The 21702-nt window shown below is 45.8% G+C and overlaps 1 protein-coding gene across 1 annotated transcript in view; it reads left to right on the top strand.

The window, feature by feature from the left end:
• Positions 1-21702, top strand: part of c8a (complement component 8, alpha polypeptide) — a 69540-nt gene that overhangs the window by 33956 nt on the left and 13882 nt on the right. Inside the window, exons 5-7 of the mRNA XM_070886124.1 lie at positions 597-783; positions 14875-15057; positions 20260-20500. Of these exons, the coding sequence (XP_070742225.1) occupies positions 597-783; positions 14875-15057; positions 20260-20500 (611 nt within the window). The remainder of the gene's footprint in view (positions 1-596; positions 784-14874; positions 15058-20259; positions 20501-21702) is intronic.

Raw genomic sequence — 21702 nt, 5'->3', positions numbered from 1 at the left:
CCCGACTCTCTGCTTTCTGTTCGCCAGCCAATTCTCTATCCATGCTAATGCATTTCCTCTGACTCCGTGTTACTTTATCTTCTGCAGTAAACTTTTGTGTGGCACCTTATCGAATGCCTTTTGGAAATCCAAATACACCACATCCATCGGTACACCTCTATCCACCATGCTCGTTATATTCTCAAAGAATTCCAGTAAATTAGTTAAACATGATTTCCCCTTTATGAATCTATGTTGCATCTGCTTGATTGCACTATTCCTATCTAGATGTCCCGCTATTTCTTCCTTAATGATAGCTTCAAGCATTTTCCCCACTACAGATGTTAAACTAACCGGCCTATAGTTACCTGCCTTTTTTAAACAGAGGCGTTACATTAGCTGCTTTCCAATCCGATGGTACCTCCCCAGAGTCCAGAGAATTTTGGTAGATTATTACGAATGCATCTGCTATAACTTCCACCATCTCTTATAATACCCTGCTCACTTTCATGCCTGTTTTATACACTACTTCAAAATCGTGGCCTGTAATAATTTTATGTTCATTTACAGATTAAGTGTCGGATTTATTTTGTCATATTTTTCTCTTCTTTTTAAAGCTATAACATCTTGACGAATGAGATTGGAAGTCCTGTTTTAGATTCTGGATATGGTGGATATTGTGAGTATGTGTACAATGGGGACTGGAGGGAACTGCGATATGACAGTGAGTGCGAACACCTCTACTATAACGATGATGAGAAATACTATCGAAAACCATACAACTTATTTATATACCGTTTTGAGGTAAGCACTGGATCCAATTTTCAATTCAAATCTTTCCTTGACAGATTACATAATATGAAACACATAGCAAAGATTTTGCATACCTTCACTAGTTGCTACAATAAAGCACTAGCAGGTCTATTCAGACACCTCCAATAAAAAGTTTCAGTTCTTCATTGCTCTCATGGTCTAATCTTCCAAACTCGAGTTTCCAAAGCTGTGGCTACATTTCACACTGTTACTGCCAGCCAGAGGTTCAACGCATACCAATGGCCAGCCAAAAAACATTTTCAACTCGTGCTGATTTACATGAAGTTTGAAAACTGAAAGATTTATGCATTAATCCAGTTTCCTGGTCAATTTCCTGCTTTGGAAATGAGGCAGAGATTTTACTGATACCGAGCAGATTTCCTTTCTTCTTTGTTGATGGTGATTTACGTCAACTTTTGCTTCATGTCCAAATGTATTCTGCTCCTTTAGTAAACATTGATGTAAAATTTACACTGGTACAAGACTTCATTGTACAAGCCCCGAAAATCCAGGGATTGACAGGGTCAATGCTGAGAGGTTGTTTCCCCTGGCTGGAGTGTCTAGAAATAGGGGGCACAGTCTCAGGATAAGGAGTAGGACATTTAAGACAGAGATGATGAGGAACGTCTTCACTCAGAGGATTTTGAATCTTTGGAGTTTTCTGCCCCACAGAGCTGTGAATGCTGAGTCTCTGAGTATATTCAAGGCTGAGATAGATAGGTTTTTGGAGTCAAGGGGAATAAAGGGATATGGAGATCGGGCAGGAAAGTGGAGTTAAGGTCAATTATCAACTATGATCTTATAAAATGGCAGAGCAGGCTCGAGGGGCCATATGACCTACTCCTCCTCCTATTTCTTATATTCTAATTCCAATGCTTATGCCAAGATCATGCCTGTTGTTGCCCTTCTGTGCTGATCCCTCCAGAATTTGCAAAGTTTGCATGGGGCAAGCGAGCATCCATGACACCACGGACGCATCTCTGACACCCACCTGCCCCATATGGTCAGAATGTCTGTCGCCTGCCCACCACTGGGCAGGATTAACCCCTTCCAATGGCAACTGGGAACTCTCGGGGTCATGGCAGGAATTCTGCAGAAGCCTTGAGAAAATCCAGGGTTACAATTTTTACACTGAGCCTTCCTCAAAGGGAACACATTTTCAGCAGGTCAGGAATAGAGAACAGCATGCAGTGCACAATTTTGCTCAATTAATGGATGAAAAATTGTACAGGGCATAGAAACATAGAAACATAGAAAATAGGAGCAGTAGTAGGCCATTCGGCCTTTCAAGTCTGCCATTCAATATGATCATGGCTAATCCTCTATCTCAACATCATATTCCCACTTTTTCCCCATATTCCCCTTGATGCCTTTTATTTTTAGAAATCTATCTATCTCCCTCTTAAATATATTCAGTGACTTGACCTCCACAGCCTTCTGGGTAGAGAATTCCACAGGTTCACCACCCTCTGAGTGAAAAAATTTCTCCTCATCTCAGTCCTAAATTTTCTATCCCGTATCCTGAGATGATAACCAATCGTTCTAGACTTCCCAGCCAGGGGAAACATCCTCCCCGCATCCAGTCTATCCAACCCAGTCAGAATTTTATACGTTTCAATGAGATCCCCTCTCATTCTTCTAAACTCTACTGAATACAGGCTGAGTCGACCTTGTTATTTATGTGGACTTGTATTTACTCTGTAGAGCCACCAGAGGGCTCATTCCCCGGAGTCCCAAGGGATCCCATAATCTCTTGGGAGCACAGGTATTTAAGAAGGCTTCACAGGTTGGAGAGGCACTCTAGAGACCTGCAATAAAAGATTAAGGTCACACTTTACTTTGAGCTCACAGTGTTCAGTCTGACTCTTTCTCCATACACAACAACTGGCGACGAGATACAGATAGCGAACCCAAAGATGCAGAGAACAGTGGGCATCCTGGAGAAATTTTCGGAGGGAGATGATTGGGAAACTTTTGTGGAGCGACTCAACCAATACTTCGTTGCCAACGAGCTAGATTGGGAAGAGAGCGCTGCCAAATGTAGAGTGATCCTCCTCACCATCTGTGGGGCACCAACGTATGGCCTCATGAAGAATCTGCTCACTCCAGAAAAACCCACGGAGAAATCATATGATGATTTGTGCACACTGGTCCGAGAGCATTTGAACCCGAAGGAAAGCGTTCTGATGGCGAGGTACCAGTTCTACACCTACAAAAGGTCTGAAGGCCAGGAAGTGGTGAGTTATGTCGCTGAGACGCCTTGCAGGACATTGCAAATTTGAAGGACATTTGGAGCACATACTCAAACGTTTTCATACTTGGCATTGGCCACAAAACCACACTTCGCAAGCTTGAGTAAGGCCATAGCGATAGCCCAGGTGTTCATTGCCACAGTGACAATACTAAGCAAATCTCTCAGCACACAAGTGCTGGTCCAAGTACTGTGAACAAAGTGAAGTTTTTTTTTTTTTGAAATTCGTAGCCAATCGTTCCAATTCTTTGTCAAATCACAAACGCCAGAGGTCACCTTGCACACGCCAAGGATCACTCTGCGCCAATGCTCTTAGCCAAAAGGCCTAGAGCCACTGCACCGTTCCTGGAAGTACTGCAATACCAGGTTCGTGCCATGGAGGTGGATGGGTCAGGTCCCCCACACACCTCCGTGGAGGTGGATGGGTCAAGCCACCCCACCCACCTCCTGTTTCCAAAAAGCAAGCATATACCTTCCTGATCCAGGGAGAACCACCCGGAGGTCATGGTGGCTACTCCCCTGTCAGGTCAGTTACGCATGATCTTAGCCAAAAGGCCCAACAAAGATTCAACAACACCAGCTTTCACACCGAGACGATCAACCAGGGCAAGAAGGGTCCCAAATCGACTCATATTGTAAATAGTTACACTATTGACTTTGGGGGGAATGTTGTTACATATGTGGACTTGTATTTACTCTGTACAGCCACCAGAGGGCTCATTCCCATAAACCATTGGGAGCACAGGTATTTAAGAAGGCTTCACAGGTTGGAGAGGCACTCTGGAGACCTGCAATAAAAGACTAAGGTCACACTTTACTTTGAGCTCACAGTGTTCAGTCTGACTCTTTCTCCATACACAACAGACCTAATCTCTCCTCATACGACAGTCCTGCCATCCCACAAATCAATCTGGTGAACCTTCGCTGCACTCCCTTTATGGCAAGTATATCTTTTCTTAGGTAAGGAGACCAAAACTGCACACAATACTCCAGGTGCGGTCCCACCAAGGCCCTGTATAACTGTAGTAAGACATCCTTGCTCCTGTACTCAAATCCTCTTGCAATGAAGGCCAACATACCATTTGCCTTCCTAACTGCTTGCTGCACCTGCATGTTTGCTTTCAATGACTGGTGTACAAAGGCACCCAGGTCCCTCTGTACATCGACACTTCCCAAGCCATCACCATTTAAATAATACTTTGTCGTTATGTTTTTCCTACCAAAGTGGATAACTCCACATTTATCCACATTATACTGCATTTTGCCATGTGTTTGCCTACTCACTCAACCTATCTAAATCGCCTTGCAGCGTCTTTGCATCCTCCTCACAATTCACCATCCCACCTAGTTTTAATGTCTGAATTCCCAATGTGCACTACCATCATGCGAAGCTCTGCTCTGCGTGTGCTAAATTGTCTAGTCTACCTCGGGAAAAATACAAAAATCTTTGCATTAAACACGGGCAGTTAACATCAAGAGTAATAAATTATGCAAACTTTGTTCTTTGATATAGGCCTATCTCATCGTTCAAGTCAGCATTGCTGGAGTGACTGACACTAACTTTACAAAATAAGATCCCTCTGTTTCTTTCTGATTGGTCCAGACTAAAACTTGCTGCAGACTATCTTTTTCCTCAGAAAGAGAAAAGACCAAAGCTTAAGCTGTGCCTCCCCCCCTCAGCTCTCTGTGTTGAGGATTGCTCTGCCAAGATGCAGATCAAAACTACCACCTTGATGTGGGAGCCATGGCAACTGTATTGTCTGATTAGCTGGGCCCCCAGGTGAGTGCTTTCAATGGAAATCAATCCAACATCCTGTTCATGGTGTGGTCTCTCTGAATTGTGGTAACCAAATGCAGATTAGGTGACTGGTTTGCTGAATGCCTCTGTTCTGTTTGCAAATGTGACCCTGAACTCCCTGTCATTTGCTATTTAAAATCCCTGTCTGATTCCTACACTGACCACTCCATCATTTAACTTTTACACTCTTTCAATAAAGCTCAATGCAAGCTCAAGGAACAGCACTTTGGGGAGAAATCAGCCTGGTTTGCGCCTCCCATTAGCGGCTGCGGGAGCAGTAACGGAGTGCTAAGGGGTTACCGATCGGGTGCGGCAAAAACACCGAAGCCCGTGATCTTCTCTGGTGGTTTTGTGCTGGTGCGAACACATACTGCCTCGCTCTCCTCTGCCCCATAGGTCGTGATGTCATCCGGTGCGCAGCGCTGCGTTACCGCCCCGGATGCAATATTCGCTCCCGCCCCCTGCAGCATCGCTGGGCTTCAACAACGGCAGCTGCAGGAGGTGTTGTCACCTCAGCCAGCTGCTTGGGGAGCAAAATGTAAAGGCAGTGGTGGTCAGATAGGGAAAAATGTATTTCTCTTCCCATTCTGGTGTCTCCTGATTTCTTTTGCCCCCGCGATTGTTCACCCAGCTCATGGTCTACAGGGCTGCAGTAATACCTGCCCTCCTGTATGGCTCAGAAACATGGACCATGTACAGTAGCTGGACCAACGATGTCTCCGCAAGATCCTATAAATCCCCTGGGAGGACAGAAGCACCAACATTAGCATCCTCAACCAGGCCAACATCCCCAGCATTGAAGCACTGACCACACTTGATCAGCTCTGCTGGGCAGGCCACATAGTTCGCATGCCAGACATGAGACTCCCAAAGCAAGCACTCTACTCAGAACTCCTTCATGGCAAACGAGCCAAAGATGGGCAGCGGAAACATTACAAGCACACCCTCAAAGCACCTCCCTGATAAAATGCAACATCTCCACTGACACTTGGGAGTCCCTGGCCAAAGATTGCCAGTGGAGGAAGTGCATCCGGGAGGGTGCTGAGCACCTTGAGTCTTGTCGTCGAGAGCATGCAGAAATCAAACGCAGGCAGCGAAAAGAACATGTGGCAAACCAGTCCCACCCACCCCTTCCCTCAACGCCTGTCCGTCCCACCTGTGACAGGCACTGTCATTCTCGTATTGGACTGTACAGCCACCTAAGGACTCATGTTAAGAGTGGAAGCAAGTCTTCCTCGATTCCGAGGGACTGCCTATGATGATGATGACTCTCTTAGAGTGCTTGTGACTGTTATGCATATAGTGCAGGTGCAGTGTCCCAACAAAGATAGCATGAAGATTCATTCAACACATCATTGACCCTTCCCTTTAAGGGAGGGAAGGAACTTTTGCAGACGGCAGCGCTGCCCCGCACATTACTCAGCACTCTGCCAATACCACCCCTCTCACTCACTTTAGCATTCTAAGGAAAGTGGTAGTGCTTGATTTAGTGCTCCACTTCCCTCTTGGAGCACTAACGTGGAAGTTCCAGTGAGCTGCAAATCTTTTTCGCCCAGCGATACTTTTGCGCTCCCTGAAAAGTTATCGCCTACATGCAACTTTGAGGTAAGTTTATTTGAGTATGGCTTAGTGTAAGACTTTTAAAAGGTTATTAAAGTGTTCAGGGAATGCAGGGTGTACTGCTGGACATTTGCAAGGCATTAGTTCTTACAGGAAGGCCTCTGAGAACACCAATTGCTCCCAGCGCTGGGGCTCTAGCTGCAGTCCCTCTTGTCATGTATCTCACATTACTGTACATAACTGTATCTTACCATGCTATACATGACTGTAACTGGATATGAGCTGTAACAATAAGCATACCTTACCACCAGGGGTGCACTTGCAGGAGACACTCCATACCTGTCCCACTGAGGTATATAAAGGGAGGTCTCAGGCAAGTGCGGCACTGGAGAGCTGGAATTAAAGGTGCAGGTCCTGAGTGACCTTGACTTCAGCACGTATCTCATGTAAGTCAGTACATTAGAGTCAGGACTTAACAGTGGCGACGAGTTACAGGATCACAGAATCCACAGAATGGCTACCAACAGCTCAGATGAGAAATACAATGCTGGAGACAATTGGGATGACTTTATAGAAAGGCTCCAGCAAAGCTTTGTGACCAAAGACTGGCTGGGCGATGATAAGGCAGACAAGAGAAGAGCCCATCTCTTGACCAGCTGTGGCTCGAAAACATACGCTTTAATGAAAGACCTGCTGGCACCCGAGAAACCAGCAAGCAAGTCATTTGAGGAGTTGAGCACACTGGTGAGAGACCACCTGAAGCCAGCGAGCAGCCTACACATGGCCAGACACAGGTTCTACAACTACAGACGCTGTGTGGGCCAAAGCGTACCCGACTTCGTGGCGGAACTTCGGAGGCTGGCTAGTTCATGTGAGTTCCCTGATGAACTAAGGAGAGAAGTACTGAGAGACTTTTTTATTGAAAGAATAGGCCATGGAGGCATATTCCGAAAGCTTATAGAGACTAAGAACTTGACTCTAGAGGCAGCAGCACTGGTCGCACAGATGTTCTTGGCAGGCGAAGAAGAAACGAGGCTGATCTATACTTCGTGTACGACAACCAACGAGGCATCGGAACAAGGGGTTTACATTGTGAAACAAACCGCTACCCCCACACACAGACAAAGGCAGGAGAGCAGGCCTTCAACAGCAGACAGTGGCGCCAATAGCCATCAAAATCAAGGGCCACATGAACGGCCGATCACACCTCATCAACCCACAATGCGAGCAATCAACAACAGATTGAGAGAAGCTCAAGGGAGATCAGCCAGGCGCAGCTCATCCTTCGGAAACAATGGAAACGGTCTGTGTTGGAGATGTGGGGGAAGGCACTCAACCAGGGTATGTCGATTTCAGCATGCCATTTGTAGAAACTGCAACTACTCCTGGGATATGGAACCAGATCGCCGAGGTGGTCACAGTGAGCAGTATCGCCACAAGGATGTGGCTCCAGTGCCCAAAGCAGTTTAATGTCCTCAGACAAGTGGTCATGGTAAGTGAATGCATCTTCAAATGCCATATCCCACCAACTGTACCACTAGCCTCAGCAGCTGCTCAATGCACCACACCCCCAACACACACCTACCAACAATCTCTACCAAACACGAGGCATACTTCACCCGTGGCTCACACACATTGACAGCTATTCAACCATGGCAACCTCATCACCCGAACAGATCTCATGACACTCACTGACACACTTCCCTCACTCTTGCAGGACGAGGTGGTGCATAACTGGCACCAGCAAAACTTAGTCACTGGGGGCAGGCTCACCTGCATCACCTCACCCCCATGGAGGAGACTGTGTTGACCATTCTTGGCAGGGGCATGTCTGAGCCTGTGACCAGCGGCAGGGTGAAATATTTGGATCACAGGTCACATACAGAATACCCAAAGGGTCTTAGCAGTCATAAGGCATTTGATTAGGGAGCGATAGTTTAAATATAGTCAAACACAAGACATAGTAGACATACGACAGTGACATGTAGCTGGTATCGATCCCGATTGGACAGATGGCTGATGGTGCGAACAGCTCTTCTCTGCACCGTCTGCCCCGAAAAGCTCTTTAGATATCTCATATTCTCTTTTTAGGGGTGGGCCTGGGGTAAAACAATGGACAGAACCATATAACCTATAAGGGCTTTTCCCAAACCAGAGTGTCCAATGACTCGTCGAGTTCTTTGTCTCAACTCTACGGTGAAACCCCTATTCTTCACATGTCTTTCCTGTTTATACTTTCTGAAGGCCCATCTATCTGATTTCCCACTATCTCTCCCGTGCTTATCCTCCTAAGGCTGGAGTCAGACATGCCATTCTGGGCCTTCAGATGTTTGTGGCTGCTTGTTATCGATTATTGATGTTCACATTGTTCAAGTAGCTTTAGCTATTGCACCATGGAATGAATCATTAAATGTTATAAAATCTGCAGGGAATCAAAAACAAGCAAATTCTAACGGCTAGAACCTCCACTTTTTTTGTATGCTTAACTCCCACTTAACACCCATTTTACCGCTGAAATGACATATAACGCCCATATATCGCCCATTTTGACACAAAACTGACGGACATTTTTTGGAAACTTATCGGCGAGCGTTACTTTCCCCATGTGCTTAACGCCGATAAAAAATATGACCGCCCGCCCACTTTTTTGGGCGGAATCAGCAGAATGGGCAAAGTCAACGCCCATAATATCGCCCAGCGTTACTTTCCGCACGGATTTAACGCCGAGATTCAATATTAATGCCCGCCCACTTTTTTTGTCGTAAAGAGCATATTTACCAAAACTGGCGGCCATGAGATCGTCCAGCTTCACTTTCACTACCTCACACACATATCACCCACAATATCGCTCGCCCAAAAAAACGGCCACAAAAAGTGGAACTAACCGGGACGAATCACAGCGTTATGGACGCCATGTTCTAGATCACATGTCGCGTCCTTTAAAAGGCTGCTGTGCTTCAACCTCGGTGGAGTTCGGATGTACTCTGCAGGTCGTTGGAGTTGATGTGAACGTCTGTAAAAACATCTTGACCATACTGTGACCGATTGGAATTGAAGAGGTGTCTTCATCGGGACATTCCTTGTTTGTGACCAATCGGTGGAAACCAGAGAGCTACTGCAATGGGGCAGGTCCCCTTTCTCACCCTCTCTTGGTGACCAAATACATGCAGCAGACTCGACATTGCCGAAGGAATGCTGCACTGCATTATGTGCCCAATGTACGAAATGACTGACAGATGAGGAGGACCAGACGTTACACCCCCCCACAAGTACAAGGAAAAGCACTCTTACCTCGACTTGCCCGACACCACATGCCTTCGGAGACTGCGCTTCCACAAAGAGATTATCACTGAGGTATGCCAGCTGATAAGGGCAGATCTGCAGCCTGTTGGATCCATCAGTACTGCACTGTCCATCGAGGTCAAAGTCACCGCGGCACTGTCGTTCTACGCCTCGGACCACAGCTCGAGACATTTGCGGACTTTCTCAGCATGCCACACATTGCTGCATTAGACAGGTCACTGAAGCCCTGTACGAACGCAGGAGGGACTTGATCAGCTTCCCTATGACCAGGGAGGCACAGAGTGAGAGAGCTCTAGGATTCTCCAGAATTGCAAACTTCCCCAAGGTGCAGGGAGCAATAGACTGTATGCACATCACGATGTGGGCACCTTTTCAGGATGCTGAGGTTTTCAGGAACCGCAAGGGATTCCACTCCCTGGTTATCGACCACCAGCAAATTATACTGCAGTGAATGCTCAATTTCTGGGCAGCATCCATGATGCTCACATCATGCGTGAGAGCACTGTATCTGACTTGTTTAACAATGAGCCACAAGGTCAATGCTGGATGTTTGGCGACAAAGGATATGGCCTCGCCACCTGGCTGATGACCCTCCTGCATGACACCCACACCGAGGCCGAGAGCCATAGCGCAACTCGCAATATCGTGGAGAAAACCATTGAAGTGCTGAAGCAACGCTTTAGATGCCTGGACCACTCAGGAGGTGACCTCAAATACCACCCTGAGCAGGTAGCTCAATTCGTGGTGATGTGCTCCATGCTGCACAACTTGACTATCAGGAGGGGACAAGAATTGCCTGAAATCATCAGTATTTCTGTTCATAACAACCCTTCCCCACCCCCGCCCCTCCCGCTTCGCCTCCCCACCTCTACCCTTTCCCCTTCCCCTCCTGACTGGAAGCCGCCTGGCCGAGGGGGTCCTCAGGCTTTGCTTCATTGGCGGGGTGGGGGGGGGGGGAAATGACGGCCGAAATGCTGCTTGGACAGATACGGGAGAGGACGGTCCCGAGGTGAGAACGTGATCCGAGCCAGAAGCAAGATGTTGCTGCTGGCTCTCATGTGTGGTTGGCAATGTGGGTGCGACACCTTGAGTTGCAGTGCAGCACTCCAGGACCACTGGAAGCCCTCTGTCATCAGTGTTCCTGGCTACCAGCTCCAGGGCCTCCTCCATCCTTTCTATGTTATATCTTATTTGTTGGACAAAAACTTGGTGCGGACTATGTTCTTGGTACTTAGCAGGCTTTTTGCTACTGGTGAATCTCCGCCCTTCCTCCCACAACAGCCAGACAAGCACACACCACAGCCACACACTCTTTCAGTGCCTCTGAGTTCCTTCGCTTTCTATCTCATTTTCTGCGCATGTCATGATGACCCTTGACCTCCTGAATCGCGGGAATCGAGCGTTGCCATGCCGTTGCTAAGGACGGCCACACTTTATGGCAGAAGGTCAAAAAAAATTTACGCTACCGCCCATTTCATATTGCTTGCCGTAACGCCCATTTTCAAAAATGTAAACTAGGTGTTTTGAGAATGGACGAGAAGCCGACGATCTGAAAACCCTTTTTTAACGCCCATGCCGGAAATAATGCCCATTTTTGGGCGATAAGCACTGAAGTGGAGGTTCTAGCCTCAAGCATCTATCCAGTTATTCTAACACCAGTCTAAAGAGACTTTTTTGTCTCAGGTTATTTCTTCCAATTCACGATTTGTTCCAATCCACGACTTCTGAACGAATACAAGTTGCTAGTATCCTCATATCTAATTCTCCTTCTCACATTCCACTTCCCCCTCATCCTACAATCCCTTCTGATTTACAAGCTGCACATGATGTATGCATGGATATCTTGCTTTCCCCTCTCCCCTCCTCACAACCTGACCCTTGAGCCTTTCTCATTGCAGACACCCAAAAACTACAACCTGGTCAGGCAGTGGTGGAAGAGCAACATGTAGAAGAGCAACAAGAAAGTGTTGATGAAGAAGCACCATCACTCGATTTCAAACTCACAGTCACCAGCTCTAATTTACTATGTGTAAATTAGAGGTTAGCATAGAGGCGGGATTTGCACATGGTGAGGCACCGGACATGAGTGGCCTGCAGCCAGGACATGGGGAAAGGGTAGTGCAGGTTCCAGCTCACTGGAGCGTGAGGTCGCACATGAGTTCTGCTGCAGAGGACTCAGATGGGTGCTTTGATGCAGCAGGCTACAGAAGAAGGCTGATGGATATGCACAATGAAATGCTCGATGCATTGGGAAGCCTGCCAGAAAGCCTGAATGCAATGTCAAAGAGCATGGAGGAATCCAGCTCCAGCCGCACACAGGGCTTTGGGCACAGCTTGGAGCCCATCCTTTCCAGCATGGAAGGGCTGGGCAAATCCATTAACACACTTGTGGACCCAACCATCATGCTGTGTCTGATGGCCGAAGTCTCCGCTTCCATTGCAGCACAAGTGGCAGCCACCTAACGTCTAAATGTTGCAGTGGAAGCTCAGACTGAAGTCATCATGGCTCTGGATTCCAGCAATCAAAGTGGTTTGCAGGGGGTCACAACAGTCCAGCAATCGGCTCTCCAACAGATTGCTAGGATTGCTGAGACGCCACCCCGGAGGAGTGGCAGTGGTTCGGTGGAGCATGAACTGTCTGTCCTCCCTCAGGATGACAACATTTGTTCTCCCAATGATGCCACTTCACCAGTGACCTTGCTGTTTCCTGTCAGCCAGTCAGCCCAGACTGCTGCCGCCCATGCCAAGATGGTGCAGTCCGCAGCCGGACCTTCTCGGCACAGAGCTCCTTAAGGCTGTCCTCCAAGGCCATTTGCAGTGTCCCACACTGAAAGGCATTAGCCTTCCACCGGCCATGTTGCAACCACTGGGGTAGCACTGCATAGGAGGACAAGGACAGGCAGACTGAAGACAGGAACTAATACAGGGTGATTAGTTAAAGTTTGTATGCAATATGGCATGATTTGATTCATAAAGTTGGTTTCAAATATTTATTTTGAGTTGGCTTTTATTTTTGCATTGTGGCCAACTGGATGCTGTGATGGTCAGTTGACAGAGGAAAGGTATGATGTGGGACTGTTGGTGGTGGGGAACTGGAGTTAAGCTTACTGGTATTGCACTCAGATGAGTTCTTCATGAACCGCCTGACCAGGAAAGGGCTGTCTAGGCTGCCTCCTCCCTTTCTCTTCCTACTCCTGCTCCTCAATTGCTAGCCATATAGCTGGTGGCAAGGGCTGTGCCCTCATGATGGCAAGGTTATGCAGCTTGCAGCAGACCAGCACGAATCGTGACACCTGCTCTGCTGAGTACTGCAAGGCTCCTCCAGAGCAGTCTTGGCAATGGAAGCATTGTTTCAGCATGCCAATGATCTGCTTGATCATATCTTGTGTGGCAGCGTGGCTTTCATTGTATGCATTCTGTCCAAGTGTGCGTGGGTTGCTCACCAGAGTCATGAGCCATATTGTCAGGGGATACCTCTTGTCATTCAAACCTTTGATTTGCTGCGGTCGCTCAAATGCAGAAGGCACAGCGGACTGCTGAAGAATGAAGGTGTCATGACTGCTGCCAGGATACCGGGCATTCACCTGCGTGATTTGCTGCCTATGTTCGCACACCAGTTGGATGTTGAGGGATTGGAATTCTTTTCGATTGCGGTACATCTCAGAGTTGAAATGCGCCACCTGCAAAGTAATATGCGTGCAGTCAATGGCACCCTGCACCATGGGGAAGCCTGCAATCTTTGTGAAGCTGACTGCTCACTCTGCTTGCTGCTCTTTGGCAAGAGAGAGTGAAATGTAGTTTGCTCTCTTTGAATACGGAGCCTCAGTGAACTTCCTTACACAATAGCAGATGGCAACTGTGAAATGTTGCAAATATCTCCAGCTCCAGCCTGGAAGGAGCCCGACACATAACTGTTCATGGGCACCGTAACCTTCACAGCCACTGGCAATGCGGTCCTTGCCCTGCTCTGAGGTTGCAATTGTGGCTGCAGCAGGTGTCAGATTTCAGTGAGGACCTCCTTACGGAATCACAGATGTCTCACATATTGTTTCTCGCTGAGGCTGAGTAGGAGAATTTCTCTCCGAGCACCCTGGGCAGATATGACCTCAAGCTGAGAGCCCTTCTACCCTTCCTCCTCCTCCTCCTTCCTCTTCCAACAACTTGTCCTGTTCTGTGTGGCCTCTGCACATTCTCCACAGCATGATGCATTCCATGGGGAAAGCCTATGAGTGCTCCCATGTCTCGAAGCAAGTGGTGTTGAGGGGGTTACCTTATGATGATAGATTGAGTAGACTGGGTCTTTACTCGTTGGAGTTCAGAAGGATGAGGGGTGATCTTATAGAAACATTTAAAATCATGAAAGGGATAGACAAGATAGAGGCAGGGAGGTTGTTTCCACTGGTCGGGGAGACTAGAACTAGGGGGCACAGCCTCAAAATACGGAGGAGCCAATTTAAAACTGAGTTGAGAAGGAATTTCTTCTCCCAGAGGGTTGTGAATCTGTGGAATTCTCTGCCCAAGGAAGCAGTTGAGGCTAGCTCATTGAATGTGTTGAAGTCACAGATAGATAGATTTTTAACCAATAAGGGAATTAAGGGTTACGGGAAGAGGGCGGGTAAGTGGAGCTGAGTCCACGGCCAGATCAGCCATGATCTTATTGAATGGTGGAGCAGGCTCGAGGGGCTAGATGGCCTACTCCTGTTCCTAATTCTTATGTTCTTATGTTCTTATTAAGCCTTGAAGTCAGGACAAATTCCTTCAGCACCTGCCACCCCACTCACTGTAGACTTTAGCAACTTTAAAAAAACCTTAGAAAGCACCAAACACTTGAACAATTGGAGTATGAGCCAATAGAAAGTCAGCAACTAACCTGAAAGTTGGTGATTATCCCTTTAAACAGTGTTGGTGGGGGGGTCCTTCCTGCTGCTGAATACATGTTCAGCTGTGTGAGCTTAAGAGAGGCTGCAGCGTTGAGCTCAAAAATAGCACCGCTGGCATCAAATCGGCGTGATGATCTGCCTATTCTACATACTTCTGGCGGACACTCACTGTGCCCAAAAACAGCACTCATGGCGCTGAAAAAAGGGTACTTCAGAGTCATATCTGGCACCCATTATGTTTTATCTCTGAACACGGTTAAACTCTTTCACTTTTCTTACTTTGTTCATAGGCAATTGCTGATTCTGGGTTTACAGTGGAGGTTTACAAAGATGTATACCATTTAATGACAGCAATGAGGAACGATTTGTCTTTCGATTTTGGAATTAGCCTCCAAGTTCTTGCTCTGAAAACTAAGTTTAATTTTGGACTTGATTTAACATTTATTAGAAATTTAACCAAGTTTGTGGGGAAGGTAAGTAAATAATAAATAATATTTGTAAAACTGTTGTTCTAAATGATTATTGTAAGATATAAAAATGACCAAAGTGTTTCTGATTTTACTCAGTGAGCAAGATGGTTTTACTGTAACAGCAAATCTTCTTGTGCTTTTGTTAATTTTCTAAATGAGATTCCATCAGATTGCTTGATACTGTCTTGTACAATGTTAATAGAAAAAAGAAAATCTGAGTACAATACACCTAAAATAACATGTAGGTTATAAAACCTGGAGTGCATCATACACAGGATAAAATAAAACCTGGAGTGCATCATACGCAGAGGGATGGGAACCTGAGAATACATTCAGTAGGGAGGGGAGTAAAGCTGGAATTAGAAAGCAAAAATAAAGAAAGTGAGTTTGAAGGACAGAGGAAACAAGCAGGAAAAATGGGTAAAAAGACAAATTTAAAGGCTCTTTGTCGAAATGCACGTAGCATTCATAACAAAATAGATGAGTTGACGGCACAAATAGATACAATTGGGTATGATCTGATAGCCATTACAGAGATGTGGTTGCAAGGTGACCAGGATTGGGAACTAAATATTCAGGGGCATTTGAGAATCCGGAAGGACAGACAGAAGGTGGGGTAGCTCTGTTGATAAAGGATGGAATCACTACAATAGTGAGAAATTATATTGCCTCAAATGGTCAGGATGTTGAAACAGTTTGGGTGGAGATAAGGAATAATATGGGGAAAAAGTCACTGGTGGGCGTAGTCTATAGACCCCCGAACAGTAGCAACCAGGAAATAGTGGGGGCTTGTAAAAAGGGAACAGCAATAATCATGGGTGATTTCAACCTCCATATTGGTTGGACAAATTAAATTGGTCAGGGTAGCCTTGAGGAAGAGTTCATAGAGTGCATAAGGGACGGGTTCCTTGAGCAGTATGTAATGGAACCAACCAGGGGGTAGGCTATCTTAGATCTGGTCCAGTGTAATGAGACAGGATTAATAAACAATCTCCTAGTAAAGGAACCCCTCGAAATGAGTGATCATAGCATGATTGAATTTCAAATTCAGGTGGAGGGTGAGAAAGTTGGATCTCTAACCAGCATACTAAGCTTAAATAAAGGAAACTACAAAGATACGAGGGCAGAGTTGGCTAAAGTGGACTGGGAAATTAGATTAAAGTGTAGGATGGTTGATGAAGAGTGGTGTACATTTAAGGAGATATTTCAGAACTCTCAAGAAAAATATATTCAAGTGAGGGGGAAAGGTGTAAAAGAAAAGATAGCCATCCGTGGCTAACTCAAGAAATAAAGGATTGGATCCAATTAAAAACAAGGGCTTACAAAGTGGCCAAAACTAGTGGGAGGACAGAAGATTGGGAAGCTTTTAAAAGCCAGCAAAGAATTACTAAAAAATTGATTAAGAAAGGGAAGATAGACTATGAAAGTAAATTAGCACGAAATATAAAAATAGATAGCAAGAGTTTCTATAGATATATAAAAAGGAAAAGAATGGCTAAAGTAAATGTTGGTCCCTTAGAGGACGAGGCCGGGGAATTAGCAATGGGGAACATGGAGATGACAGAAACTCTGAACAAATATTTTGTATCTGTCTTTAAGGTAGAGGACACTAAAAATATCCCAACAGTGGATAGTCAAGGGGCTATAGGTGGCAGGAACTTAACACAATCACAATCACTAAGAGGTGATACTCAGGCAGATAATGGGACTAAAGGCGGATAAATCCCCTGGACCTGATGGATTGCATCCTAGGGTCTTAAGAGAAGTAGCGGCAGGGATAGTGGATGCATTGATTGTAATTTACCAAAATTCTCTGGATTCTGGGGAGGTCCCAGCAGATTGGAAAACTGCAAATGTAACGCCACTATTTAAAAAAGGAGGCAGACAAAAAGCAGGAAACTATAGACCAGTTAGCCTAACATCTGTGGTTGGGAAAATGTTGGAGTCCATTATTAAAGAAGCAGTAGCAGGACATTTGGAAAAACATAATTCAGTCAGGCAGAGTCAGCATGGATTTATGAATCCATGGATTTATGGATCCATGGATTTATGGATTTATGACAAATTTGCTGGAATTCTTTGAGGAAATAATAGAAACATAGAAACATAGAAAATAGGTGCAGGAGTAGGCTATTCAGCCCTTCTAGCCTGCACCACCATTCAATGAGTTCATGGCTGAACATGCAACTTCAGTACCCTATTCCTGCTTTCTCGCCATACCCCTTGATCCCCCGAGTAGTAAGGACTTCATCTAACTCCCTTTTGAATATATTTAGTGAATTGGCCTCAACTACTTTCTGTGGTAGAGAATTCCACAGGTTCACCACTCTCTGGGTGAAGAGGTTTCTCCTCATCTCGGTCCTAAATGGCTTAGCCCTTATCCTTAGACTGTGACCCCTGGTTCTGGACTTCCCCAACATTGGGAACATTCTTCCTGCATCTAACCTGTCTAAACCCGTCAGAATTTTAAACGTTTCTATGAGGTCCCCTCTCATTCTTCTGAACTCCAGTGAATACAAGCCCAGTTGATTCCGTCTTTCTTGATAGGTCAGTCCCACCATCCCGGGAATCAGTCTGGTGAATCTTCGCTGCACTCCCTCAATAGCAAGAATGTCCTTCCTCAAGTTAGGAGACCAAAACTGTACACAATACTCCAGGTGTGGCCTCACCAAGGCCCTGTACAACTGTAGCAACACCTCCCTGCCCCTGTACTCAAATCCCCTTGCTATGAAGGCCAACATGCCATTTGCTTTCTTAACCGCCTGCTGTACCTGCATGCCAACCTTCAATGACTGATGTACCATGACACCCAGGTCTCGTTGCACCTCCCCTTTTCCTAATCTGTCACCATTCAGATAATAGTCTGTCTCTCTGTTTTTACCACCAAAGTGGATAACCTCACATTTATCCACATTATACTTCATCTGCCATGCATTTGCCCATTCACCTAACCTATCCAAGTCACTCTGCAGCCTCATAGCATCCTCCTCGCAGCTCACACTGCCACCCAACTTAGTGTCATCCGCAAATTTGGAGATACTACATTTAATCCCCTCGTCTAAATCATTAATGAACAGGGTGGATAAAGGGGAGCCAGTGGATGTGGTGTATTTAGACTTCCAGAAGGCATTTAAAAGGTGCCACATAAAAGATTACTGCACAAGATAAAAGTTCACGGGGTTGGGGGTAATATATTAGCATGGATAGAGGATTGGCTAACTAACAGAAAACAGACAGTCGGGATAAATGGTACATTCTCTGGTTGGCAATCAGTAACTAGTGGGGTGCCGCAAGGATCAGTGCTGCGTCCCCATCTATTTACAATCTATATTAATGACTTGGAAGAAGGGACCGAGTGTAACGTAGCCAAGTTTTCTGATGATACAACGATGGGAGGAAAAGCAATGTGTGAGCAGGACACAAAAAGCCTGCAAAAGGACATAGACAGGCTAAGTAAGTGGGCAAAAATTTGGCAGATGGAGTAAAATGTTGGAAAGTGTGAGGTTATGCACTTTGGCAGAAAAAAATCAAAGGGCAAGTTATTATTTAAATGGAGGAAAATTGCAAAGTGCTGCAGTACAGCGGGACCTGGAGGTTGTTGTGCATGAAACACAATAGGTTAGTATGCAGGTACAGCAAGTGATCAGGAAGGCCAATGGTATCTTGGCTTTTATTGCAAAGGGGATGGAGTATAAAAGCAGGGAAGTCTTGCTACAGCTATACAGGGGATTGGTGAGGCCACACCTTGAATACTGCGTGCAGTTTTGGTTTCCATATTTGAAAAAGGATATACTTGCTTTGGAGGCAGTTCAGAGAAGGTTCACTAGGTTGAGGGGTTGACTTATGAGGAAAGGTTGAGTAGGCTGGGCTTCTACTCATTGGAATTCAGAAAAATGAGAGGTGATCTCATCGAAATGTATAAGATTATGAGGGGGCTTGACAAGGTGGATACAGAGAGGATGTATCCACTGATAGGGGAGATTAGAACTAGAGGGCATGGTCTTAGAATAAGGGGCCACCCATTTAAAACTGAGATGAGGAGGAATTTCTTCTCTCAGAGGGTTGTAAATCTGTGGAATTCACTGCCTCAGAGAGTTGTGGAAGCTGGGTCATTGAATAAATTTCAGACAGAGATAGACAGCTTCTTAACCGATAAGGGAATAAGGGCTATACAACCAAGTACAAAAGTGGACCTGAGTCCTTGATCGGATCAGCCATGATCATATTGAATGGTGGAGCAGGCCCGAGAGGCCGTATCGCCTACTCCTGCTCCTATTTCTTATGCTCTTATGTTCTTATGACAAGATAAAACCTGTAGTGCATCATACACAGGATAACACATGGGTTGCGGAGTTTGTTACACTGTAAAATGCAGTGACATACACACAAGACAGCACAAAAGGCAACATATATTCTGCAGTGTGCATTATATGTAATATAACACAGATCACAGTGTGCATTATATGAAGATAACACACTGCCTGCAGTGATGTTATACATTATACAGAAGATCAGACACAGAAAGACTTGTACACTATGACTCAATAACAACTGGAGCCAACAAACTTCCTATAATTCAATCTGTCATGGTGCCACAACAGCATCACAATGGAGCTGATTCATATCTACTTAATAGTACACATCTAACCCTTGGTAGAATGCATTTCTCAACAGGTTATATAAGCCACACATCTGAGCTTCCTATAAAACTAACAGCACCAATGCACGTGGGTGAGAATATACATAGTGTGTGGCACAGCTTGTATCTTTGGTGCTCGGAGGTTTCGAAGGAAGCCAGGCAGTTATGTGCAGGTCATGACAGTGAGACTGAGTTGGTGTCATTTAATCCTTATACTGCAGGTGGTGCTGTTTTGTGGCAACTAATAACTAGTTTACTAATTAGCAACAAGCACTATCTGATTGTGACATGATTTTTGTGCTTATGATTGGCCTGATTCTCAGTGTTTGAGTGGCTTTATTACTGTAAATTAATATTATTTTCAATGTCATTGAGCATGATCTAAAAACAAACCAAACTGATTGGATCAGGCAGATTACCTGAACCTACTTGCAGTCTAAGGGTTGATGCACCTTACAGTCCCTGACAGATTAGTTTAATGAAGACATCTGTGGTCAAGAATAACATATGATGTTGCTCCTTTAAAAGAACTATTTAAATAAAACATTGCCATCTTTTATTTTTAGGGATTTCATTTTGTTCGTGTTCGTACTAAAATTCAAACCGCCCACTTCAAAATGAGGAGATACAATTTAGTTTTGGCTGAAGATATGCTTCAATCCCTTATGAAACTTCCAGATGAGTACAATTATGGAATGTACTCTAAATTCCTTGCAGATTATGGTACCCATTACTATGCTTCAGGAACAATGGGAGGTGTTTTTGAGTTCATCATGGTCCTGAATAAGGAAGTGTTGGCAGAGTCAGGTTTGTGACACATAATGCTGTTGTTACTTGAACAAAGTTATAGCGAGCTAATATCGCAGAATTATTTTAAGACAAAGTTACGCAATACTATCTCAGACTCTGCCTGTCATAGAGGGGTAGATTGCACAGCAGGCAGAACAACATAAATATATGACCTAGGGCTAGCATCTCCACTTTTGTGCTTATCGCCCAAAAATGGGCGTTATTTCCGGCGTGGGCATCAAAAAAGGGTTTTAAGATTGCTGGCTTCTCGCCCATTCTCAAAACACCTAGTTTACATTTTTGAAAATGGGCGTTACCGCGAGCGATATCAAATGGGGGTTACATTTTTTTGACCTTCTGCCGTAATGGCATGGCAACGCTTGATTTCCGCGATTCAGGAGGGCAAGGGTCATTATGGCATGCGCAGAAGAGGAGACAGAGAGAGAGGGAGCTCAGAGGCACCGAAAGCATGTGTGGCTGTGGTGTGTGCTTGTCTGGCTGTTGTGGGAGGCACGACGGAGATTCACCAGCAGCAAAAAACCTACTAAGCACCAAGAACATAGTTGGCACTGGGTTTTTGTCCAACAAATAAGATATAACATGGAAGGGATGGAGGAGGCCCTGGAGCTGGTAGCCAGGAACACTGATGGCAGAAGGCCCCAAGGTTCCACACTGCACCCCAAGGTGCCACACCCCCATTGCCAACCACACCACACATGAGAGCCAGCAGCAACATCTGGCTTCTGGCTCAGAGCACGTTCTCACCTTGGGACCGTCCTCTCCTGTATCCGTCCAAGCAGCGTTTCGGCCGTCACCCCCGACACCCGCCCCCCCCCCCCCCCAGTGAAGCATCGCCTGAGGACCTCCTTGGCCAGGCGTCTTGGAGTCAGGAGGGACAGGGATAGAGGTGGGGAGGCGAGGTCGGGGTGGGGGCGGGGAGGAGAAAGGGTTGGTTTGTACAGATGATTTCAGACTAATGTTCAGTTTAAATGTTTTTTATTTAACAAAACCTTGTAGCACATTGGCTCAGTTGGCTGCACCATTACACGCTGGTGTTTCCTTAACATTAAAAGGGTATAATCACACTTCAATCAACTTAAACGTTAACTGTCACCAAGGTAATGCCCACCCAGCAGTGTGACAGCCTTGTAAATAACACCAATGTTCTTTCAGGCAAAGTGATCATTGATGAGCTCCTGACGTAAGGCTCTTGCAGCTAT

The sequence above is a fragment of the Pristiophorus japonicus genome, chromosome 8, assembly GCF_044704955.1.
Source record: "Pristiophorus japonicus isolate sPriJap1 chromosome 8, sPriJap1.hap1, whole genome shotgun sequence".
Lineage (NCBI taxonomy): Eukaryota > Metazoa > Chordata > Chondrichthyes > Pristiophoridae > Pristiophorus > Pristiophorus japonicus.
Note: the sequence above shows the minus strand (reverse complement) of the source record. Positions and strands in the feature narration are given on the sequence as shown.